Source organism: Dromiciops gliroides, chromosome 2 (assembly GCF_019393635.1).
Source record: "Dromiciops gliroides isolate mDroGli1 chromosome 2, mDroGli1.pri, whole genome shotgun sequence".
Lineage (NCBI taxonomy): Eukaryota > Metazoa > Chordata > Mammalia > Microbiotheria > Microbiotheriidae > Dromiciops > Dromiciops gliroides.
In genome coordinates, this window is record NC_057862.1 from 331,420,096 (window position 1) to 331,446,888 (window position 26,793).

At 39.9% G+C, this 26,793-nt stretch overlaps 1 protein-coding gene across 1 annotated transcript in view; it reads right to left on the reverse strand.

Moving 5' to 3' along the window:
- The window catches only part of ATP10B (ATPase phospholipid transporting 10B (putative)), a 144,078-nt gene that overhangs the window by 24,525 nt on the left and 92,760 nt on the right, over positions 1 to 26,793 (reverse strand). Inside the window, exons 11-17 of the mRNA XM_043986953.1 lie at positions 23,982 to 24,576; positions 22,544 to 22,653; positions 21,123 to 21,249; positions 15,995 to 16,179; positions 9,414 to 9,735; positions 6,017 to 6,093; positions 4,914 to 5,039 (exon numbers count right to left, since the gene is read on the reverse strand). Of these exons, the coding sequence (XP_043842888.1) occupies positions 4,914 to 5,039; positions 6,017 to 6,093; positions 9,414 to 9,735; positions 15,995 to 16,179; positions 21,123 to 21,249; positions 22,544 to 22,653; positions 23,982 to 24,576 (1,542 nt within the window). The remainder of the gene's footprint in view (positions 1 to 4,913; positions 5,040 to 6,016; positions 6,094 to 9,413; positions 9,736 to 15,994; positions 16,180 to 21,122; positions 21,250 to 22,543; positions 22,654 to 23,981; positions 24,577 to 26,793) is intronic.

Below are 26,793 nucleotides of genomic sequence, written 5' to 3' on the forward strand. Positions count from 1 at the left end.
CCTCTTCACAGTTCTAAGAATCAAATGACCTCCTGTCAATGAATGAAGACACTTTGAAAACTAAGTGCTATGCAAATGTAAGGAATTAGGCAACACTTAGCATAATGCCTTTGAGTAGCAGATATCTGATAAAGATGTTATTTGCTCTTCCCCGCCCCCCTTTCCATGCCCCACCTCCTCTTCCATTTTTCTCTCTGGGGAAAAAAAAAGGCAGGAGAATTTTTAAGTGTTGAAAAGGGAGGTCTCTGCTCACTTTTATAGACCGGAACAAATGCTGGCTCTTCCCAACTGAATCTATCCTCCAAAGAATCTGAGCCAACCCATTTATCTTAAAGGCAGCCCCAGTCATTGAAACCCATCCTGTTGGAGGCACCAACCACAACTCATCTTACTGATGTAATTAATGTAAGTTCCTCGAGGGAAGTGAATGGTTCATTTTGGTCTTCATATCTCTAGCATTTAGTATAGTGAGAGGCACATCATATACACTCAAAATACTTATTGAGTGGATTGATTTTGGGGCAGCCCCAATCTAATCTATTAGAATTAAGCATGAGTTGTCTTTATTTCTCTTACCAAGGGACCAGAACTCACATTCATACTCTATAGGGAAGGTAGGGACAGTAGGGACAGACATGGCATAAAGGACTAGACTTATGGTTTCATTGGTATAGTGAATTCCCAGATGAGGAAACTCCCTTTACCAATGCACGTAAGGACTTTGTCTATAACTTAGAGTCTTAAAGAATTGCCTAGAAGCCTGAGAGGTGGTGACTTGTTCCTGGTCATACGTACAGTCAGTATGTGTCAAGTGGGACTTGAACCCAGGTTGTCCTGGCTTTGAGACCAGTTCTACATCCATCATACCACAATCAATGCTATAGATAAAAGCTCCCCTTGAGTTCATCAAAGTTGATCATAATGACATGGGGGTTGAGCCAACTAGCTATCAGGATAGATGTACCTAAATAGGGGAAGATTAAATTCTATAGCAAGAAAGTCAGTTTATATGTGGCTGCTGCCTGATCAGCACCAAAGAACTGAGATAATTCCAGAAATCAGAATCACCACTCCATTCAAGCTTCCCCCCCACCCCAAAAGGAAATTTCCATAGTGAGGTGGTCATCCTATCCATCTACCCACCATCTGTCCTCTATAAAAGCTTTTGCCTTTCTTCTGTTCTAGCAAATAGGTAGGTATCTCAGAGAATCCTGTCTCTGAACCATCTTCCCTTGAGGTGAAGTCTTTGACTTCTCTCTTGGTCCCTTTCTCTTGTGCCTAAATAAGACTATTTTATTCTAATTGAATTGTGTGTAAGAGGGTGTAATTCTTTAAAGAGGAATACCTAAGGACCCCCACCATCTATTTCCCCACGACAATATGATTAACATCTCCTCACTCCTATTCCACCAACATATTTTTCTCCCCTTAATGAGAGAGTGACTGAGGTGTTTTGTTTTTGTTTTTTATGGAACATGGTACAGTGGCCAAGGAACTGGATCTGGAGTCAGGAAGATTTGCATTCAAATCCTTCTTCAGAAACTGTTGACAATGTGACCCTGTGCAAGTCACTTAACCTCTCTGTGCCTCTGTTTCTTCATCTGTAAAAGGAGGGAGTTTGACTTCACGGCCTTTAAAATCCTTTCCAGGTCTAAATCTATGATCCTATATCTTGTCTCCTAACAAAGGTCTGGGCACATTTTGTTGTTCAGTTTTTTCTGTCGTGTCCAACTCTTCATGACCCCATTGAGGGTTTTCTTGTCAAAGGTTTGCCATTTCTTTCTCCAGCTCATTTTACAGATGAGGAAACTAAGGCAAACAGGGTTAATTGATCTGCTCAGGGTCATACACTAGTAGTTTTCTGAGGCTGGATTTGAACTTGGTTCTTCCTGATTCTAGGCCTAGTGCTCCATCCATGGCGCCACCTAGAACACTTAGAACCTATGTTCTGGGCACATAGTAGGTACTAAGAATTATTGAAAGGTTGCTTGAGCTTGGATCCAGACTTTTATGAATCTGCTGAGGAAGAACTGATATGTCCTTCAGCTAGATTGCAACACGAGAAGAGTACTTTTTTCCCCCCAGACTCCTCAGAACAGTTCAGGATCGGTTGTTTCCCCACCTTTGCAGAGTTTTTTCTCCTTTGGAGAAATGCTTTAGATCTGGTGATGGCGTTGCTTCGATTTCTGCCCATCCTGTTTCCCCTGAGAAGCTGAAGCAGCAGTAATTAATTCATTGTGCAAACTTCGAAGCAGCCAGGTTTTTAATCCCTGATGAAATGGGTTGCGGATGTGGAAGTCATAGTTCTCCACCCTCTAATTGCAAGGGGGAGATAATGCGGCATCAGTGTCACCCACTTAGAATACTACATCAGGCTGGAAATAAATAGCACTTAAGCTTTGAAAGTATACTCAGCCAGGAAAAGTTTCTTTTTTTTTTTTAATATTAGAAATTTAATGTTGATAAGTCATAAGCTTATTCAGAAGGATGACTTTTTAAATATATATATTTTTTAAACACAGACACTGAATTCTAAGTAAACAATCTTTCATGCTTAAAGTGAATTCCCAGTCAAAGGGAGTGACTTGTTTGCACTGACTTGCTGAAATGCAATTACTATCCAGTTTATCCAATTTGCATTATTCTATTCACTGCTACTCATTTACATATACATTTAACTTGGAGCAGATATGCTTGCTGTATTTGAGTGGTGATGGTGACAGTGGCTGCCAGCAGGGCCCAGAAAAGGGAGCAAAAGAGAAAAACTTGGGTTTCTGAGACGCCACTTGTCTAATGTGCCTGTCTTCCATTCCCCTGGTTCTAATCATCCTTTTTTCCTTATGCAAACAGGAATCAGATTCTATTTGGAGGCAAAGGGGGATTATCCCAAGTCCTTGAACTAGATAATGAAAAGCACCAACTCAAGCATGTTCTCCCTCTTTGGCTTGCAATGCTCCCCCCCCCCCCCACCTTTTTTTTAATCAAGAGCTTCTGACTATAGTTGCAGAATCTCCTAGAAGGCCTCAGTACCACCTTGAGTCTGTGTTTCTCCCCAGTGCTGATGACTCGAACTTTATTTTTATTTTTTATTTTTGGCCCTCAGAAATATGGCAGACAAACATTTTCAGGGACAAATGGATGTTGTAAAATGATTTTTGACATTTGCATGGAGATTTATACTTTTCAAAATACTTTCATGCACATTATCCTCTTTGGTCCTCTCACTATTTCTTTGGGGGTACAAAAAGGAAATATCAGAATCCTCATTTTATAGCAGAAGAAACCAAGATGTTACTTGCTCATGGCCAGTTTGCTCCATTCAACTGAGGCAGTGTGTTCTAGAGGATTGACAACTGAACTGGGAGTCAGCTGACCATGGTTTTAGGCTTCCTTGAGTAGGACGTCTTGCAAATCACTGACTATCTCTGGGTTTGTTTTCATTCTGAATTCTGATTCAGGGAAGGGATCCAGAAATTCAAGACTGGTCAGGATATCTTAGTCTTCTGCTTTCTAGCCCAGTGGGCAACTTGTCCCATTAAAGGTTAAACATTTGGATTTTCCCTAGGAGTTCCATTTTCTTCTATTTTTTCCTCTGTTTTCTGTTTCAGTCATTTCTTTTTCTTCCTGGTCCCCAAACCCAGTTCTTCCCAGTTTCTCAAAAAACAGGCAGGGAGAGTGCTGGCTACATATAATAGTGATAGGCAGTTGATTCTCAATGGACAGCTGGGTGGTACATAGGATATGGATGCTGGACTTGGAGTCAGGAAGACCTGACTTCAAATCTTATTTCAGGCATTTACCAGCTGTATGATCCTCGACAAGCTGTTTAAACTCTCTTAGCCTTTTCCTCATTTTTAAAAATAGGAATAATAATAGCAGCTAATACAGAGGGTTGTTGTGAGGATAAGATGAGATAACAAATATAAAGGGGCTTTGCCAACTTGAAAGTGCCACCAATTCATTATCATCTTCATCTAGATTATCATTATTACTGTCATCCCTTGCATTGACCATTAGCCACTTTGATGTTGGGTAATGTGAGGTTAAATCCATATTACAGTTACATACTCCTTACTGAGGTATGGGATGGTGTCAAATGGGAAAACAGAGTATTGTAAAAAGCAGAGGAATAGGAAATGGTCACCTTGAAGGAAATGAGTTTTGCCACCACTAACATTCAGAGGAACATTCTGATTCTTCTCAGACATGAGATAGCCCATAGGAACTTTATTTTTCTGGGCCTCAGTTTCCTCACATGTAAAATTGGGAGAGGTATTAGAAAAGTTCTGCAGCTCTATTCAATGATTCTCTGATAAGCATAGAGGGACCCATTTTGTAGATTGAGAGAACTGTGACTCAGAGGTGACTTGTCTTGCCCGAGTTCCATGGCAAGTCAATTGGTGAAGGGAGGGGGAAAAAATGTCCAAACACACTCAAAGTTACATTTATCCCTCTCTCTTCTTCTTACACACTTTTGACACCTTTTCAGCAGTTCCCAGTTCCCATACATTGTCCTGGACCTATAAGATCCTTCCTTTGGTGACCTACCTGGTAAAACTCCAGTTTTCTAGATCTTAGCTAACACTTATCCACATGTCAAAACTTACCCATCCTTTGTCTTTTCTTCTTTATGCCCTTACTCTCTGTAAATGGGATAAAAGGGCACCAATTGGTTAATGCCTTATCCCTCCCAGGTGGCTTCTTTTTCTTTTTCTTTTTCTTTGGTGCTTTAAACCAAATGATGGATTCCATTGGCAGAAATCTCAGGCACTGAAAGGCTGGAGAGGGGAATAGTGAGGCAGGTAGGTCTTCTGATCTCCATTAGTCACAGTGAACAGACTCTGGCTGCTGATTTCTATGATTGGGGTTTGATGGGCAGGGTCCTCACACTCAGACCTAAGGTGGCCACTTACCACATTTTTGTAGAAGTAGTAAACAACCATCTTTGCCAAACGTGAGTAGCACCAGTGGCCGTGCACAAGCAGTAACTTCTTGAGGTGCTTGAATCGAGCGATGGCAAAATCACTGGACATCACAGCCTGAAAAATGACAGCTGAAAAGTCTTTCATCCAAATTGCTTTACCTACCCTGTCTGAAATGATTCCCAATCCCAAAGAAACCTCCCAGAAGGGAGAAACCTCTTTCTTGCATTCCTGAGGGGCAGGGACTAAAAGAGTCACCACCATTACATGATAATTGGACTAATTCCCAATAGGCCCTCTTTTGTTTGGACATACAAACCACTTCCCACCTCATTTCTGGTGAGATATAGGACCAAGCCACCAGTTACAGTTGGGATGAACAGTTTTTCATTCCTGTGAGGTCTGTTTCATGATAACTTCTAAAGGATGGATTTTGACCAAATCAGACAAATGGTTTCAAAACTACCTTTCTAGAACCTTAAGTTTAATTTGTGATTCAGGGAATTTTTTTTTCCTTTTTTGGCGGGGAAATGAGGGTTAAGTGACTTGCCCAGGGTCACACAGCTAGTAAGTGTTGTGTTTGAAGCCAGATTTGAATTCAGGTCCTCATGAATCCAGGGCCAGTGCTTTATCACTGTACCACCTAGCTGCCCCCTCAAAGAATCATCTTCAAAAAAAAATGGTGGGTGATACAGATTTTCAAATGTATAGATAGAACAAAGCTTTTAGAAATTTTTTTTTAGGGAATTGTATGAAAAACTTGAAACATGGGTAGAAGTTATAAAGATGCATGATTAAGCCAAGTGAAACTGATAGCTCACAGAACTACTAATTTATATTTAGCTTTGGAATGAAGGCTTGGTTTTGTAATGCAACATACACATTTATTGTAGTCATTTCCCTAAATACCTGGCTTTGGATTTGGTTAGGCATTGGGCAGGCAACATAGAGAAGCCTGAAAGACAGCCAACTTGTGGATGGTAATGAATTGACCTGCATCTCTTTCTGAGAGCAAGTCACCTAACAGACCTTAGGCACTTGCCTACATCTAACATGAGGAAGGAATAAGGGAAAAAAGAGAATGCTAGCAATACCTGCATGCCTTCTTGCCCAGATATCCCAATTCCAATATCAGCAGCTTGAATCATGCTTACATCATTTGCACCATCACCTGAGAACAGATGGAGAATGACTGATGAAGAGGGATTAAATAAATCGAGCTTCTGTGGTTTTGTGTATATTTCAGATCTGAAATTTCAAAAGACATGTTTCAGATGCCTCAGATTGCAAACATAATCAGAAGAACTAGGAGGGACTTCGAGATCATTCCTTCAGTGTTATCTTTTTGTCCCCAGTGCACGGTATATAGTAAATGCCTGATCGATACTTGTGGAATTTTCATATATCCACATTATCCTCTCCCATTAGACTGTAAGCTCCTTGTTGGCAGAGAGTCTGTTGTTTTTCATTTTTTGGTATTGTGATTAGTCCTAGGAGTCCACATTTTAGAGGAACATTGACAAACTAAAACTTAACAAACTGCAGTACATGTAAAGGATCCCAAGATGGTGAGTCAGGACCAAGGAGGCAGCATTGGTAGAAGGAACTAACAATTTTTAGCGTGGGGAAGAGATTCAAATGGAACATGATAGCTGTCCTCAAGCACCTGAAAGGCAGTGCTCTAGAACAGGGATTCTTAAATTTTTTTCTACTTGTGACCCCTTTTTACCCAAGAAATTTTTACATGACCCCAGATATATAGGCATATAAAATACGTATACATAACCTTTTACTGTTGTCAAATTTTTCGCAACCCCCACATTCAATTAAATGACCCCATATGGAATCATGATCCACAGTTTAAAGCTTTGGTCTAGAAAATAAATTAGGTTTGGTTTTTTTGGCTCAAAGAGGGAAGAACAGGTAGCAGTAAGATGCTGTTCCAGAGAAGTCCTTTGGTGCACGCGTGTATGTGTATATGGGAATATTCAGCTCTCCTGTACCAGAAGTCTTCAAGCAGTATTTGAGTGACTACTTGTTGAAAATTTTTTTCATAGGATACTTTCACAGGATTTTAGTGTTCAAAGTGACCCTGGAGAGTAATCAGTCCAAATTTCTCATTCTTTTAGATCAATCAGTCAACAAGAATTTATTATAGGTGCCTACTAAGTGTCAGATGAAAAGACTGAGGTTGTTCAAGAGACTGAAACTCAAAAAAGAGTCAGACCATGTGATTTTGAAGTTCCTTCTACTTCTGAGAATTTGTCATTAGGGGATTGTGTGCTAAGTATCTAATATGGTGTTTGCTATATAGTTGTCACAATAAATATTTGTTCAATTCAACCGAACCTTAGAAAATAGGATTTAATGAAGTTTTTTGGTTGGGGCAGATTTCAAGGGTCTTTTTTGTTTTGTTTTGAGGCAATTGGTGTTAAGTGACTTGCCTAGGGTCACACAGCTAGTAAGTGTTAAGTATCTGAGGCGGGAATTGAACTCAGGTCCTCCTGACTCCAGGGCTGGTGCTCTATCCACTGCGCCACCTAGCTGCCCCCAGTTTTAGTTTTAATGCACTTAAATGAGTCAAACAAATGAACAAAGGTGCTTTAGGTAATCTGGCATTAATCTCTTTGTTTTCTCTAACATGGAATCCTCTTCTGCTGAGTGAAAGGGGTCTGTCAGTGGGACAAGGGACAGACCAATCACTACAGTGTTTCCCTGAAAGTCCCTTTCTTCCCCAAAGCCTGATTCTGAATTCACTCTTAGCAGTTTATCTCTGAGTCTGCATTGCCTCCATTTTATTTATTTATTTATTTTTTACAGCTGCTTCTCAGTAATAAGCTGCAATTAAGTTAATATTATTCACCATAGAGAATGGTGAACTCAAGTAGAGAAAAAAATCTTCCCATAATTGTTTTGAAACAAATTTATTGATCTCAAAAAGTAGCGTGTCATCTGTGGCTGCCTTTATTCTTCCCATAATTAGTTTCTTTTTTTTTTTTTAACATAACATGGAAATGAATCATTTAAATCTTTCCCATGGCAGAACTGTCTCAGCCTTTAACCTCTTCCATTAGCAAGCCAAGGAAAGTGGAGGTGAGGCAGTCCTGCTGTTTCTTTCCTGAGCGGGCTTTGTTTCTGTTGCTATGGGATTCCAACACATCTCTGACCCTAAAGAATGAGCTCTGTGGTATTTTTGTGGTGAGTGGGTGACTGAAGCTCTGTGAAGGAAGAGTTCTGGATCCAAATGGGCTGCTCTAACTAAGAGTTTGCTCTCCTGCAAACTCTAAGCAGTTTAATATCACCTTATGCTGAATACTTAGACAAGATGCAATTAATAAAGGGAATACTGTGTAAAATGTATTGAAATTTTCCTCAGATTTCATGCTTTGAAATCACAGATGAGGACTAGAGATAGAGAAGGCAAAAGATAATGACTTTATCTGTAAGGACATTGTTGTAATTCTAGTTCTCTCACAAAGATCATACTCTAGGCTGTCAGCTCTTTGAGAGCAGGGACTATCTTTTGCCTTTCTTGGTATATCCAGTGCTTAGCACAGTGCTTGGCACAGGAGGTGATTAATAAATATTTATTTACTGACCAAAAGGACCTTGAATGGCTGCTAGTGGGTTAGACAGTGGCAGAATTTGAACTCAAAACTTCTGATACCCATGCCAGCTTTCCATTAAATTCCAGTACATTAATTAGGGTCAGAGCATACCTTCTATCCTATGGTTAGTCATACTCTGTGGGAAATCAAATGGAATAAAAACAACATATATTTAAGCATTTTTAAAAATAAGTTACTAAGGTTGGTTTTGGAATGTAGGAGGCCAGAGGGAAAAGCCTGGATCAGGTTTCCTTTGGTGCCTCTGCAATTGATAATCTCTCTCTGCTTTACCTGCACTTCCTGGATTCCAGACCCTTGTCTGCCTTAACCCTTGAGACCTGGTTACTTCATTCTAACTCACTGACTTCCTTGCTTCTTAGAACCTAGACTTCTTTTGGCTCCAGTACACGATGAACTTCTTGGACTCTGCTTTGATCTCTTGGCTATCAGAACCCTGGCTTGTTTCTGATCTCTGGTCCTATTGTGATTTTGACTCTATCCTTCATGTTGCTATTCAGTCATTTCAGTGGTGTCTGACTCTTTTAGTCCTATTGGGGGTTTTCTTTATAAAGATACTAGAGTAGTTTGGCATTTCCTTTTCTAGCTCATTTTACAGATGAGGAAAAAGGTAAACAGGGTTAAGTGACTTGTCCAGGGTCACACAGGTAGAAAGTGTCTGAGGGTGGATTTGAACTTATAAACATGAGCCTCCCTGATTCCAAACCCATTGCTTTATCCATTACACCACTCAGCTGCCTGTAGACTCTATCCTATTGATTCCCAGACCACCTGCCAAGTTTGTTTGTTTATTTGTTTTTTGTTGTTCTGACCCCTTTCTGGTCAGCTAGATCCCATTGTTCCCATTCCCTGGTATGGTAATTACCTATAGAGAGAGTCATTACTTTCAACTTGTCCCTCACCAGCTTGACCACCATGCTCTTCTGAAGTGGGGTAAAGCGACAACACAGGACTGAGCGGCAATATTTGGTCAACTCCAGGAACTTCTTCTCCAAATTCCCTTGGAAAATGATATTTAAAGTCCTTCCATCAATCACCAGCCCAATATCTGAACCTGCTGCTTCCACAGGGGAAGATGGTGCCTGAGAAGGAAGATGGATGCCAAAGAACTTGTGTTCTGTTTTGCTCATGTTATAGCATCTCTTCACCTCTTCTAAAGCACAGTTGAGGATGGATTCACAGGTCTCCTATAAAAGGAATTAAAGAAGAATAAATATCAAGATTCTGAAGTTCTTCCACCTTCTTCATTTCTCACTGTGGCCTTTGAAATAGCATCAAAGAGATTTCAGTGGAACCAAAATCCCTTGCTTCAGTGGAACTTACGAGATGATGACTAGAGCAAGAACTTGCTCATTTAAGATGAGGATTGATCCAGAGATGGAATAAGACGGAAAATAGTAACAATAACAGCCATAATAAATGCCACCATCTAATAATGAATAAATACCATGTTTATGATGTTGAAGAGGGTATATTGCTGCTTAACCTTGCTGCTGTACCCTAAGCCCATGGGCTCTTTCCATCTGACTTGCTGTCAAAACCTATAGATGTTGTCTGCCCTATTAGAATGTACTCTATGAGAACAGGGGTTGTCTTTTCTATTTGTAGCCCTAATACTTTGCACAATGTAAAACATATAGTGTACTTGATAAATCCTTTCCTTTCCTTTCCTTTCCTTTCCTTTCCTTTCCTTTCCTTTCCTTTCCTTTCCTTTCCTTTCCTTTCCTTTCCTTTCCTTTCCTTTCCTTTCCTTTCCTTTCCTTTCCTTTCCTTTCCTTTCCTTTCCTTTCCTTTCCTTTCCTTTCCTTTCCTTTCCTTTCCTTTCCTTTCCTTTCCTTTCCTTTCCTTTCCTTTCCTTTCCTTTCCTTTCCTTTCCTTTCCTTTCCTTTCCTTTCCTTTCCTTTCCTTTCCTTTCCTTTCCTTTCCTTTCCTTTCCTTTCCTTTCCTTTCCTTTCCTTTCCTTTCCTTTCCTTTCCTTTCCTTTCCTTTCCTTTCCTTTCCTTTCCTTTCCTTTCCTTTCCTTTCCTTTCCTTTCCTTTCCTTTCCTTTCCTTTCCTTTCCTTTCCTTTCCTTTCCTTTCCTTTCCTTTCCTTTCCTTTCCTTTCCTTTCCTTTCCTTTCCTTTCCTTTCCTTTCCTTTCCTTTCCTTTCCTTTCCTTTCCTTTCCTTTCCTTTCCTTTCCTTTCCTTTCCTTTCCTTTCCTTTCCCCCTCCCTCCCTCCCTTTCTTCCCTCTATCCTTTTTCTATTCCATTCATTCTATTTGTGTAGGGCTTTTCAAATACACATTTGACTCTCACAACAACCCTGTGATATAGGTAGGATAGGTATTAATGGCTATAGAACTTTAAAGAAAACAGACATAGAAATCTTTAAGTGACTTGGTCACACTTACAGTATGAGTCTATCATAGAATGGGACCTAGAACTCAGGTCTGTAGCTCTGAGTTTAGTGTCGTGCCAAACCTTTGCATTGTACAATAATGTTATTTATCTAGAACTTCAAAGATTGCAAAGCATTTTATGTGAATAATCTCATTGGCTTCTCATAATAACCCCATGAAGTTAGACACTAGAGGTATCATTAGTCCCCCATTTTACAGATGATGAAATCAAGGCCCAGAAAAAAACTAAGTGGCTTGTCCATGGTCATAAAGCTAATAAGATTGGTAGAGGCAGGGCGGCTAGGTGGCGCAGTGGATAGAGCACTGGCCCTGGAGTCAGGAGGACCTGAGTTCAAATCCAGCTTCAGACACTTAACACTTACTAGCTGTGTGACCCTGGGCAAGTCACTTAACCCCCATTACCTCACCAAAAAACAAACAAAAAAGATTGGTAGAGGCAAATTAAGTCCAAATTTTTAAGTCCAATTTTTTTAAGTCCAAATTTTAAGTCCAGCACTCTACCCCACTGTCAGATTGCTAAATCTTTTCCATTGGTCTGCTATGCACATCAGCACTAAAAAACTGTTGATACACTGAGAAATACTTCATCACCTTGCACTCATTTCAGTCAGGTCTGGGCATGATCTGAATATGAAAAAAATACAGATAGTCAAGAGGGAGGGAGGGGGAGAGAGAGAGAGAGAGAGAGAGAGAGAGAGAGAGAGAGAGAGAGAGAGAGAGAGAGAGAGAAAGAAATGTTCATTTATGATGGGTCCTAAAAGTTAGAAGGTTTAGCTGATTACATATATGACTCTCCTTCCAGGAGATAAATGGTCTAGATAATTTATAGATTCCAATAGTTTATTTTGTCCCTTGCCCAAGTTGCATTATAAATTACATACTTGTCTTGATAAGTAAATTCCATAATACACATACCTGGAGGCTCATCGTATAACTTATATGATGCAAGTTATCACAATTTGATCCCACCCTGGGAAGTATATGGCCAAATGTTTTCTTTATTGTTCCCCATGCAATCTGTTGATTGAACTACTTCCCTCTGAACACATTTTAGCAGGCATGGGACTCCTCTTACCATAGAACTACAGATTATAAATTTGAAAGGGTACTTGGAGATCATCTGGTCCAACCTCTCATTTTATTTATCTATTTATTTATTTATTTATTTATGTTTTTATGTTTGTTTTTGTTTTTTTTTTGGTGAAGCAATTGGGGTTAAGTGACTTGCCCAGGGTCACACAGCTAGTAAATGTTAAGTGTCTGAGGCCAGATTTGAACTCAGGTACCCCGGTACTCCTGAATCCAGGGCCGGTGCTTTATCCACTGCACCATCTAGCTGCCCCTCCAACCTCTCATTTTATAGAAGGAGAACACTGAAACCAAGAGAAAGAAAGAAGCTTTTTCAAGGTCATACAGGTGGTCAGTAGGATATTTTGATGTGTTTCCAGACCTGTGATTTCATTGGTGTGAAAATACCTTTCACTGAGGGGCGGCTAGGTGGTGCAGTGGATAAAGCACCGGCCCTGGATTCAGGAGTACCTGAGTTCAAATCTGGCCTTAGACACTTGACACTTACTAGCTGTGTGACCCTGGGCAAGTCACTTAACCCCCACTGCCCCACAAAAAAAACAAAAACAAAAACAAATACCTTCCATCCATGCAGAGTAGCATATTGCAACTCATCTGTAAATTATAGCTTTAGAGACATGCCTGGGGCACTGAGAGGTTACCCAAGTCAGTATTTGTCAAAGACAGGCCTTTAACCCAGGTTTTACCAATTCCAAAGTTGGCCCTTAATCCATTCTATCACTCTGTTTATCCATGTGCAGGTGAATTTGGTGCCTTGCAGTTGCTGACTTGATTCGAAACTCTTCAAAGGCATGCACAGTAGCTTTTAATTTTTGAGTTATTTCCCCAGAAAGTCAAGGATAGGCACCAACATGTTGTGGTTGCTCAATATTGTTACCAGAATGACCTAGAAATTTCAGCACTCCTTCAGCCTCACTGTCAACGTTTTGGAGTACTAATGATTCACTTCTCATCTGTCATTTTTGTTGTCACCCTGTGCAAGGTATGTGTGTGGGCTGCACCAGTGTTCAAATGGATCATGGGTAGGAGTCATTTGAAAGTCTCTATTTTCTGATCCTCAATGGCTTGCCAGGAGAGCTCATGGCATCATCCTTGGTGTGCCAAGGCCATCACTCCTCGAAGCTAACTCTGTGAGCCCTAGAGACAAAGCAGGATTCCAACGTAGGTCCTACTTCTCTTGGATACCCAAAATAAACCTATATTTACTTTGATTATGTTTTCTGTTTATTTTATGCATTATTTACATTATTTCTTCTAATAGAATGCAAGCTTCACCAGATTATGTGCTGGTTCTCACACAATATTCCATGTCCTGACATCATGTATTTCTAGTTGTGCTGTGTTATGCCCTGAATGCTCTTCTACCTTGCTTCTGACATCTATCTTCTCTGGCTTCCTTCAGTTGTTATTTTTTAGTCACATCTAACTCTCTGTGACCCCAATTGGGGTTTTCTTGGCAAAGATACTGGAGTAGTTTGCCTTTTCCTTTTCCAACCCACTTTACAGATGAGGAAACTGAGGCAAACAGGGTTAAGTGACTTGCCCAGGGTCACACGGCTAGAAAGTATCTGAGGCTAGAATTGAACTCAAGGAGATAAGTCTTTCTGACTCCAAGCCTGGCTCTCTATCACAACTTCTAGCTGCTTGCTTCCTTCAGAGTTTACCTCAAATCTCATCTTCTTCAGGATACTTTTCCCAGTTTCATTTGCTATTAGTTCTTTCCCTCTAACATTATCTTCCATTTGCTTTCTCTGTATCTTGTTTATATACAGTCATTTAAAAGTCATTCCTCCATCCCCATTAGACTGTGAGCTCCTTGAGATAAAAGTTCTATTTTTTCCCTCTCTATTTCTTTGTCTCCTCTGTGCTTAGCACAGTGCCTGGTACACAGGAGGTGATTAATAAGTGCTTGTTGAAGCACTTCCAGGATTGCTGCTGTTGTGTATTATATTAAACTGTCTTTGTTTCTCTTAATGTCGAGTACAGTGCTTTGCTTCATAAAGTAGGTAGATCTGAGTTTGAATACTACCTTAGACACTTACTATGTGACCATGAACAAGTCACTTAACCTTTCTTGGCATCAGTTTCCACATCTCTAAAATGGGTATACTAATACCACCACCTACATCACGGGGTTATTATGAGGATCAACCAAGATACTACATGTAAAGAGAAAAACTTAAAGCACTACATACTTCTTAGCTATTATTATTACTGTTATTATTACTATTATTTCTCAGAGGACAGGGGCAACCTTGGAGAATACTGCATCATCTTGATAGACTGTCTATGACTGATTTGAATGTAGGTAAGCTCAATGACAAATTACCTTTGAGAAATACTAATCAGAGAGCATTCCAGGCTCTTTGGGAAAACATCTTGGATTTTAACAGACTTGACACCAGCTCTCCCCGCCAACTCCAACCTTTTTTTTTTTTCCTAGGGTTGACTCACACTTTTAAAGATGTCCTCCTCCTTCTCCAGGTATCACCTGGAGGGAAATTATCATTGCAAATGAAATTTCCATTTCAAGCAGAGAAGGCAAACATCAACACTATTACAGGATGAAGCACTTAAGCAAGCTGCAAATTACTTTCTTTCATAAGCATAATATTAAAATCAAAGATTTTCTGAGATTATTTTCATTTTGAAACTTCATTGTGGTTTAATCTAATCATATAATAATCCATGCATCTGATGGGAATACAAATGACTATTCCATGTAGGAGAGGGGGAGGGGATTTAGACTTATGGAGAATTATCTGTGCTTGTTATTCTACAGTTTCTTGGTAGAATGAAAACCAAATAGGAACATCTTCCCTATCTAGTACCAGGCCAAATTGTGACATGGTCCTTGTTTATTTCTAGTATCCATCCAGCACCCACTTTTTTTTTCAACCTTTAGGTATCTTCTCATGGTTATCATAGGATTTAGGCCTTTAAGGAACTTTTGTATCCGTCCAATCCAATTTCCTTATTTTACAGAATTCTGAGGAAACCTGGGTCCAAAGAAGTTAAATAACTTGCTTGAGGTCACACAAACAGAAGTACTCAGGTTCAAACCCAGGTCCTTTGACTTCCGGTTCAGTGTTCTTTCTACTCTATTATTTTCCAGGTGCCAGTGTCCTTCTGTGATAGTCTGGTCGCCCAGGACCAGCCCTATGTCAGAGTTCTATCTCATTTTACTTTCCCCACTTCTATCAAAACTTGCCTGTTTTGGGTTCCAGTCTCCTAGGTCTCATCTTTCCTGGGACTAATTTGGGAAAAGATTCTGAGCTGAGTTAATGGGAGATAAACAATTGAGTATTTTCCTCCTCATATATTTTACATTTTGGTATGTGTGTTGCCTAAGCAAGCACATATATTTACATTTCAACAAAGGCCTTAAGTTAAGTGCTTTAACTCATGGGATTTAATAACCTGAGCATTTCAGGATCAAAGAGAAAGGAAACTGGAGGATTGCATAATGGAAAAAAAAAAACATTAGTAAGGGAATGGGGAAATTGGAGTTCTCTAGTCTTATCTGTGCCACCAATGAACTTGGGAAGGTCATTTCATATTTCTAGGCTGTGATGTCTCCAACCACAAACAGTTGGTTTTGAATTCAATGATCTCTTCTAAGGCTCAAACGTCTCTTCTAGTTCTTTCCATCATTGACATTCTATATTCCAAGGTTCTTTCCAACTTGATATTCTGTTCTCTAAGGCCCTCTCCAGTTCTGACATTCTGTTTTCTAAGGTCCCTTCCAACTTTGATATTCTGCTTTCTAAGGCCCTTTCCAGTTCTGACATTTTGTGTTTTAAGGACTTTTACACTTAAAAAAAATTCTCTTCTAGTATATTTGGGAGCTAGGAAGAATCTTTCTTACTACCCCTCAAATCCTACCATACTGCCTACTTTCCTCCTTCCTAATGTGGATGTTGGACTTGGAAACCATGTTTCTGGTCTGGACGCACCTGACTCTCTGTATTAATGGTATACACAGTGTCTGTTTGGTCTAAGAGTTTACAGGAATATGCGATATTGACAGCTGTTTCCTGCTTGTCTCCTGTCAAGACCCAGATTCGGATCCCTGCTTCTCGCAATGCAGCAATGGTATCTGGCACACCCTCTTGCAGTCGATCTTCAATCCCAGTTGCTCCTGGGGAAAAGAAGAGACAAGCTGGGTCACCTATTGGGGATGAGAGCCAGGGATTTAATTCCTTAGGCATAATCATCCTGTTGGAATTGGCCCTCTTAAATTGAAGACCCGCAGCAGAACTGACACTGCATTTAGGCTGCAGATTATGTGGCTGAAAGGCGGGTACTAATTAGGCTGGCAGATTCCTTATATTTTTTGTATTATCTTAAGCTCAGAGTCAATTTTTAGTGAATATACAACAGAATATTGAACAGCAGCTAAACAATTCAACAATCAAACAAAATCTGCATTTAAATTGAGGTTTTTTTTTTTTTTTTTTTGGATCAAAGACTTGGCTACTCATTTCACTCATTGCCCAAGCAGAGCATTTTTTTCTTTTTAATAATCCAAAATGACAACTTGTTGGCAAAGGAGTGATGCTTGGAGCATGCTGAACAGATAATTTTCTATTGCAGGACCTTATGTGAATGCAATAATAGCATAAGAATGCAGTTTTACAGTGTGGTTATTTAATGGGTGAGAGTCTCTCAGTGACAAGTGGAAATCTTTCCCCAGCTTCGGTCCTCTTCCAGCTACCTTGAAGAAGGAAAAAATTATTTCTTTGAGGAAATATGTTTGCTTTGGATAGCCAACCCAAATGCAGGAGTAAACAACTGTGTGAAAAATTATGGTTCCTGCCTCATTTTTTCCTTCAGGGATCAAGCAGAAGGTGCGAGACTTTGAAGATGATATAGATTAAAGTAGGAAGTAGGTGGAGGGAGGGGGAAAAGGACATTTATTTGTGTGAAGAAGAAAATGAAATTTTTTTGCCAGGGAGACTGAATGAGCTTTCATAGCTAGATGAATTGACAGGTTCTGACAAGCTTTATTATCCCTTCTTCAGTCCTAGTTTATGAGGACTTCTCACTAGCTGGCCTGGAAAACATCCCTTCTAAGCTATTCCAGAGTCCAGTCCTGAAAAATTAGGAAATCTCATTGAAAGGGCTAAAGGGTATGTTGCTATGGAAGAGGTGCCCAGGGCAAGTAGCACAAAAGGTTCCCTCACTTGGAGGGGTGGGGACTGGGCAAGAAAAAAGACTCCAGGACCACAGTGTAAGTTTGTTCCTGGGGAGGCTTCTCCAGGGGCAGGGCAGGGGAAAGTGTTTATGTTAATATGCCATCTGCTAGCTTCTTTTTTAAATTAATTTTCATTCTTGCTAATTAGGTATTAAGCTCTATTGTTTCTGCATAGCTGAAGGACCAGTAGTACTGTCAAGGCAACCTCGAAATTTGGTATCATTAAGTCAAATCAACAAGCATTTATTAAATGCCTACTATATGCAAGGCACTGTGCTAAGCACTGGGGATACAAATAAAGTTTTAAAAAATCCCCTCACTCAAGGAATTCAAAGTCTAATGGAAGAGACAACATTCAGACAATGATATACAAACATGATGTCTACAGGGTTTAAGCTGGAGATAATCTCAGAGGGAAGGCACTAAGGAGGTCTAGGAAAGGTTTCTTATAGAAAATGGGACTTTAGCTGAGGCTTGAAGGAAGAAAGGAGGCAGAGAGCAAGAAGGAGTTTCAGGTATGGGGGAGACAGTCAATGAAAATGATCAGAGCCTGCAGATTGAATGTTTACGTGAATTAACAGATAGAGGGCCAATGTCACTTGTTTGCAGAGTACATGGAGGGGTGGTAGTATAAGTAGACTAGAAAGGTAGGAAAGGGCTAGGTTAATAAGGACATTAAATGCCAAATAGAGGATTTTATAATTGATCTTGGAGGCAACAGGGAGCCACTGGAGTTGATTGAACAGAGGGGTGACATAGTTAGATCTGTGCTTTTTTTAGGAAGAAAATTTTACAGCTGGAGTGGAGAGAGACTTGAGATAAGGAGACCAATTAGCAAGCTATTTGTAAAAGTCTATGTGTGGTGGCAGTGTCTAAGGAGAAAAGTAGGCATATGAGAGAGATGTTCTTTTTTTTTTTTTTTTTTTAGTGAGGCGATTGGGGTTAAGTGACTTGCCTAGGGTCACACAGCTAGTAAGTGTTAAGTGTCTGAGGCCGGATTTGAACTCAGGTACTCCTGACTCCAGGGCCGGTGCTCTATCCACTGTGCCATCTAGCTGCCCCGAGAGATGTTCTGAAGGTAAAAATCGGTGGGATTTGGCAACCCATTAGAAATGGCATATGTGTGTGTGAGAGAATGAAGAATCAAGAATAATACTTAAGTTGTAAGCCTGAGTGAATGGGAGGATGGTAGTACCCTTGAAAGTAGTAAGGGAGTTAGGAAGAGAGGAGGATTTTTATGGGGTTTTTGGATAGAAGATAATGAATTCAATTTTTTATGTGTTTAGTTCAAGATGTCTAGTAGGCAGTTAGAAATCTGAATCTGGAGGTCAGGAGACTTTAGGGCTGGATAAATAGATCTGAGAATCATCAACATAGAGATGATAGTAGAATCCATGGGAACAAATAAGGTCACCAAGTGAAATAGTATAGAACGAGAAGAGAAGAGGACCCAGTATAAAGCCTTAGGGGATACCCACAGTTATTGCTTAGTGGACATGAGCTGGATGAAGATCCAGAAAAGGATACCAAGAAGAAACTGTGCCACAAAAAAGAGGAGAGATAAGTGACAATATCTTTCAGGAATGGATGGATCAAGTGAGGCTTTTTTGAGGATGGGGAAGGCACAGGCATGTTAATAGGCAGAAGAGAAGCCAGTAGACAAGCAGATTTTGAAGTGAAAGAGGAGAGAGGGAACCGTCTGCTGGAGGAGGTGGTTTGGGATGAGATGGGATCATATATGCATATAGAGGGGTCTGCCTTGGTAATGAGAAGGGCCTCCTCCTCTTGTGAAAAAAGGAGCAAAGGAGAAAGTGGCAGAAGGCATCTGAGTAGTGTTAAGATAAGGAGAAAGGGAGGACTCCTCTGTGAATGGCCTTCAATATTTTGCAAAGTTCTCAGCTGAGATGGCAAGGGTAGGTAGAGCCATAGGAGGTTTGAGGAAGGATGAAAAGGTTTGGAAAAGTTGCTGTGTAAATGAGATGGGATCAGTTGGGGGAGGCATAAGAAGATTGCCTTGTTGTAGTGAGGGCCCACTTGAAATTATTTAATGTTCATTTGTAGTGGGCTCAGCATGGTTTCATGATTTTCTCCAACTTCATTCAGAAGCCTAAGAGTAGGATTGAAGGTGGTAGGTAATGGAAATAATCCAAACTAAGGGACTCAAAATGAGGACTGGGTAGAGCTGAATGTTTCACCAAAGTGTCAAGATAGAGAAAGGAAGATGTAACCAATGTAGAGGTGATGGCCTGGGAAAGAACTATGGGGTCAAGGGGTTGGAGGTCAAACTAAGGATGGAAAACAGGTTTTATTGCTGAAAGGCAGGCAAAAAATTGTGGAATGGTAACAGATCATGATAAAGAAGAACAAAATTTCAGTTTCACCAACATGGAAGTGGTGCACTGTTACTTTGAGACCTTGTCAGTGAGTCAGAAAGTTCTCTAGACATACACTTTGAGGCAACTGTGACGTATTTAAAGGTTAATTGATTTCACCTTTTCCCCCCCAACTTTTGTTGATAAATCTTAGAAAATTTTACATTCAGGTTATTTTTTTTAAAAGCAAGCTTTTTTTTTTAACCTGATTTCAACCATGCATCATGAAATAAGGTAGGATGCTTACAATTTTTCTTGATTTACAAAGGAAAAAACTCAGGCCTGAAAAGTTTAAGATTATATAACTTTGTGATAAAGCTTGTGGATGAATTTCTTTCTCTAGTCTCTTAGACATGTAGACCTCAATCTCGCTTCCAGAAGAATGGAAGTTCTTTGAGAGCAGGAACAATTTCATTTTTGTCTTCATCTTCAGTACCTAACAGGTGGCACTTTATAAATGCTTATTAATCAATTCCTAGAGAAAAAGAGCAGGTGTGACTTCTACTCTGACTTATCTTTAACACTCTACTTAATGCTAAGGGATACACATGAAAGAGATGCTGAAGAAGCTTTGGGAAACAATCAGAAACACTTACCCTGTGCATTGGATTTCACTGACTTCCCTTTATTTCTTGCCCTTGATGGAGTAGCAGTCCAGAAACTGGGACTCTAGTCTGGATTTTGCCACTGGTCTTCCTGGTTTCTTTTAAGTCCTAACAATCCCACTTCCTCCAAGAAGCCTTCACTAAACCCTCTTAAGTCTAGTAACTTCCTTCTTTTAGTTATTTCCTATTTATCCTGTGTATAGCTTGCTTTGAATATATTTGTTTCCACATTGTCTCCCCCATTAGACTGTAAGCTCCTTGAGGGCAGGGGGTGTACTTTTGCCTCTTTTTGCCAGCACAGTGCCTGACATGTAGTAAGTACTTAAAATGTTTCTTTAATGAACATTGTTTAGGGACATTAGGGAAAATCAACCCATTTCTCTGCATTTCAGGTTCTATGTGTATGAAATGAGGCAGTTGGATGACATGCCTTGTATAGTCCCAGCTTTGACATCTTGTACTTTCAAGTCTCTTCCAGTTCTAGTATTCAGTGTTCTAAGGTCCTTCCCAGCTATGATCTTTTAGGTTCTCAAGTCCCTTCCAGCTCTGACATTCTATTTTCTAAGGTCTTTTCTAGGGCTAACTTTCTATTATTTCTATGAGTCCATAGAGACTCAGTCCAAGATAGGGAATAGATTGAGTTTTGAGGGAGAGGTGGAAAGGATCCAAGGTAGCCTGGCTATATGAGTTATATAATAATCCCAGAGGGAAATTCCTCAGAAAGCAAAGTGAGCAGAGCTTGGATTGGTATTTGAGGTATTTCATTTGTGCCAAAGATTTGCAAAGGTCTCCTGGGGATGAGTTTTCAATTTATATCTATTTAAAGTCTTGTCGCTATCGGAGCCAAGAACTCTCTTTACAACCACAATATTTCTCTTTTCTCATCTGATAATGACTTATTTTTAGTTACCCAGTAAGGTGAGTTGAGTCTCTAGATGCTGAGCTGTTTCCATTAGTAGCTCGTCCTGGTTGTCAAGGGATGCTTCAGCCTCATGGCGGAAATTGACCCACCTCTGGAAGTCCTCTTCTTTTAAGACCTATGGGTCAGATAAGGAAGTTGTTTCCAAATTCTAGTTTGTTGCAACAAATCCTGAACTGGACTGGGCTTGTGTGCTATGTGACTTCTCATGTTCACATTAAAAAATATATATATATTTTAAATTTATGGAATAAAACAAGTATTTCCATACCATAGTACAATAAAAAAGATGATTGTATATGAAACTGCAAATCTATTATGCAAAGGTTGCTATTCCTTTCAAATATAAAACACATTTATCATGTAATTTTTTTCTTTTCTTCCCTCCTTTAGATACAAATATATATATATATATATATATATATAATTATTCTATACATATATTTATCAGTTTTTCCTCTGGATACAGATAGTTTCTTTCTTCATATGACCTTTATAGATAATTTGGGTATTTACAATAGTCAAAATGACATAGTCATTCAGAGTTGTTCTCAAAACAATATCATTATTGTATACAGTGTTCTCTTGGTTCTGCTCATTTCACTCATTATTTCATGCAAGTCTATCCATGTTTTTCTGAGATCATCAAGCTCATCATTTCTTATAGCACAGTAGTATTCCATCATGATCATATACCACAACTTGGTCAGTCATTCTTCAATTGATAGGCACCCCTACAATTTCCTGTTCTTTGCCACCACAAATGAAGAGTTGAGCATGACTGAACACATTCAACCTTGTGGCATAATTGTGTTTGTTTTATTCTTCTCCCCAAACCCCAACTCTCTGTTCTGCCTTAGACATAAGCTCCGCAAGGACAAGGTCACTGCTTTATTGAACTTTAATAAATGTTTGGTGAATGAATGAATAATGAAATGATCAATAAATTAATTCTGGTCCCAAGGAGCTGAGGAAGTAAGGTATCTATACTGTGAGCAGAGTACCAAGGATGATTCTCTAACAGACTCATTCATCTTCATAGATTGTCTTTTGAAGTCTCTAGATCTAAAAATGGCCTCCTTTAAGCAGAGCACCACACTGATTATTTATTCAGTTTAATCAATAAGTACATCTTGAGTGCTTATTGTGTCCTCAACATAGTGCTAAGCACTATGGGAGATACAGAAATCAAAGACATAGGTCCTGGGACTTGAGTTAAGCTTTGAAGGACAGGCAGGATCAGGGTAAGCACAGGGAAGAGGCATTTCAAGGGATTTAACAGTTAATGGGAAAGTGCCTCAACCCTCTTTGAGCACCCCAAACAAAAAACAGTTGAAGGAACAGCAAAGTCCTTTAGCTTTATGTTGTCTGAGTAATGGTACAAGATCAAAGAGCAGAAATATTCTTCCTACCTTCTTGGCGATGCAGAGTGTTCGTAGCCCATCTCTTGCATACCAGTCAAGGTGTTTCTGGGTCCTGGCCTGGATTTTTCTTAGCTTCTTCTCTGCAGCAGGGTCTTTTGCTATCAAAAAGTGATTCCCAATATATGGTCAAGTGCAAATTTTGGAAAATGTCTCACTTCCCCAATTCAGACTTGTCAAGGATCTTTGCAAACCTTTCACACAAAATAATTTCTTCAACTTCCTGCTTTCTGGAAACTCTTACATCTCTGAATCACCAGGATGTCCTAGGAGAAGGAATGTCCTTCTGGGTCCTCACCTCTCCTGGATGCTGCTCCCTCTGATGTGGCAGCATGAACTAAACTTGCCAATCATCTTAAGCAAAGGGTTAAGAATTAACATTCATTCCCCTCTTATCCTGAGCATTTGTCCCTGAACAACAGCTGACTATGCAGAGGAAAATGGGGTTGCCTTAATAATTCTAAATATTGTCTGGAATCTGCTATCCTAGGAGAAAAACAGTCCCATAGCTGTCTACTTCTTGTTAGTAATAAAGACAGTGGCTGCATCATAATTAATGCTGTCTCACATTAGACTCTAATATCAAGGGACTTTGAAGTACTTTGTTGGTTTCGAGAGAGTTTATGCAAATCTTTTTGAGGGAAGAGATGAGAGGGGGATTATTTCCATTTTATTGGTGAGGATACTAAGGTCCAAGGAAAGGGAAAATCCAAAGGTTTTCAGGATAAGGAATAGAACCCTAGTAGCGTGATATAATGGGCTTATAATTAGGAAGCCAAGATTCTGGGGTTTTTTTGCTAACTAGCTGTGTGATCATCATCAGTTTGCCGAATTTGGACCCCAAATGAAGGGATTAGATTTCATGACCTCCAAAATCCCTTTCATTTCTACAAAATCATTATAATCTCTGCCTTCTAGCAGAGGGACATTTCATAATGGAAAGAACACTAAGCTTGGTGTCAGCCGACTAGGTTCAAATGCTGGTTCTGAAACTTGCTAGCTACGTTACCATGGTTAGTCAATTTCATATCACTAAGCCTCATTTTCCTCCTCTGTAGAATGGGGATAATAATTCTCACACTGTCTCTTGGGTTATCTGCTGTATGTAGCTCATTCTGATCCTCAACCTAGTGGGTGTTCTTTTGGTCTTTTAGTTCTTTAATGCTATGTACCCCATCAGTAATTTCAGGGTAGGCCAAAAGTCATGAAGGGGTCTGATGTTTTAATAACTTTTTGACAATTATTTTTTCTTTAATTTTCACTATTTGTGAGATTTTACTTTTCACACACAATGTAAATTAATTTCCTATATACACTGTATATGATGCTATGGTATTATAAATGAAAAATGAAGGAGTTACTAAACATTCATGCCTTTTGACCCACCTTGTAGTATCAGTTCATTCATTCACATAAGTAATTAATTTACCTTTGGCAGGGTCTTCCAGCAGGTCCATCATGACTGAGTCAGCTCCCTTAGTATAGACAATGATCTCACCAGTCCAGGGGTGTCTTACAATCACCGACATCCTCTTCCTCACTGAGTCAAAACCCAGGGTGTAGAGGAGGTCAAAGGTGAGAAGTGTCCCCTGGGGCAGGCGCACAGTCACTTGCTCAGGGGTCCTGGATACCAGAGTAAAGTTGTAGGCCCGGGCAGCATGTACAAGGGCAGCTTCATCGGGGCTCTCAGCCTCATAGCAGAGTGCTGGCTCTGGTATCACTGAGTCCAACACATCTTCCAAGGAGGGGCTTCCGGCCCCCATGGTGTCATGCTTAGACAGGACTTCTTCTTTGGAGCTGCTCTGGTAGCCAACGTCTGTTGAATCTCCACAGCTGTGACTGGACAGATCATCTTGCTCATCTGAATCTATAACTGTGGAGTTTGGTCCTAAACTTTCCCCAAGGTCAGATGGAGCATTGGAAGAGAAGGACTGGCTGAGACTGGAGAATTTAAGCCTCTGGAACAGCTGGTGAATCTTCTCTAGGGAAGCTCCTAGGCACTTCATCTGTGGTGGGATGGTGACCTTGACATTGAGAGAAAAAAGCAGAATGTTACTTCTGTGGGGAAAAATAATGAAATCACCCACAGGCAAATTGAAGAATGAGACAGATTAAAAAGGTCTCTTTCTTCCAAGTTCTAATTCTGCTGGACTCTTTGTTACTTGGAGGTCACTTTACCAGTGACTATATTATCCAGATCTTTTGCTAGGTCAACTGATAGCATGACTAATGAGTTGTGTGATCTGGACAAGTCACTTTCCCTTTTCCAACCTCAATTTTGTCATCTAGAAAATAAAGGAATTGACTTTTAAAATTCCTCCAAATGCTAATGTTCTGTGACTATGCCCACAGGCAGATGGCCTCTCCCTTGGAAGATTTAGAAAAATTATAATACAAATGTGCTGTATTTTTTTTTATGACATTACTTACCCCAGTAAGTTATGTCACCTTCCCGAGTCTATCAGTTCATCTGTAAAATGGGTCTAATGATATCTGCTTTACCTACCTCACATCATTTTGTGATGATCAAATGAGATAATGCATGGGAAAATACTTTGTAAATTATAAGATGTTGGGAAGTGTTCAAGGATGGGCTGGATAACCCATAAACAGGGATGTTGTAGATCAGACATTTCAAACATGTGGGCTGCACTTCTGTCACAATACTCCCAAGTGTAACCCAAATCAGATTAAAATATAATTGGGAAATATTTAACAAACTAAGTAAAATACAATAGAACATAGATGATATGTGGGTTTCTAAGTCAATATGCTCCCTAAGTCAATATGCAGGGATCTTCATTCATTCATTCATCTATCTATCTATCCATCCATCCATCCATATATATATATGTATATATATATCTGCAGGGATCTATATGAATAGAGCTCTGTTACTATTTGAGTTTGATACCACTGTTGTAGATGGTTTTGACACTTCAGGTAAGGGTGGAATGGAATTATCTTAAATATCCCTCCCAATCCCAAGCTTCCAAGATTTTAGAAATAAATGACAAAGCATTTTGCAAATGATAAAGAGGAAGGATTGTTCACTGATTTGAACATGATGGTGCCAGGTGGTTCCTGGGTCCCAGGGCTCTCATAGGTGAGCTTTGTTTCCAGGCCATGTTATCCCCTCTTCCTTCTCCCTCTCTGTACATGCTCCTTAAGGGCAGGGACTACCTTACTTGTTTGTGTATGCCACACATAGCACAGTGCCCAGCACATAGTAAGCACTTAATAAATGCTTCCTCCTTTAGTCATAAATACTTTTACATTCATTAATGGAATCACTGTTCTAAGCTTGATGGCTTTCTTTGCAGGTTGCCTTCCATGGGTTACCCAACAGTCTTTTCATAAAGTGAGCTAGAATTACAGTCATCGATTTTAGGGTTGGAAGGAACTTCAGAAGCTATCTATACCACAGACATTTGGGGCCATGGGGTCGTAAGTTGAGAGCTGGAAGGGACGTCTGAACCATCAAATCCATTACCTTCATTTTCTTTCCTTTTCTCTTTCCTTCCTTCCTTCCTTCCTTCCTTCCTTCCTTCCTTCCTTCCTTCCTTCCTTCCTTCCTTCCTTCCTTCCTTCCTTCCTTCCTTCCTTCCTTCCTTCCTTCCTTCCTTCCTTCCTTCCTTCCTTCCTTCCTTCCTTCCTTCTTTCTTTCTTTCTTTCTTTCACAATGAGAGTTAAGTGACTTGCCCAGGGTCACAAAGCTAGTAAGTGTCAAGTGTCCGAGGTCAGATCTGAACTCAGGTCCTCCTGAATCCAGGGCCAGTGCTTTATCTACTGCACCACCTAGCTGCCCCCACCTTCATTTTTCTAGATGAAGAAACTGAGGATGAGAGAGGTTAAATGAATAGTCCTGGATCACATGACTTGAATTTGTGTCTTCCTGACTCAGTACTTTGTTCACTGTACCACCAAGCTGCCTAATCACAGAATGTGAGAATTTGGAGGAAAAGGGAATAAACATTAATATAGCACTTTATATGTTCCAGGCACTGTGCTAAGTGCTTTTACATATATTATCTCATTTGATCTTCACAATAACCTTCTGAGGTAGATGCTAATATTACTCTCAGGTTATAGCTGATGAAAAGGAGGCAAACAGATTAAATGACTTGCTCAGGGTCACATAGCTAGTAAGTATCTGAGGCAGAATTTGAACTCTGGTCTTCTTGACTCCAGGCCCAGCTCTCTATTCACTGTGCCACCAACTACTTCAGGTTTAGAGATCA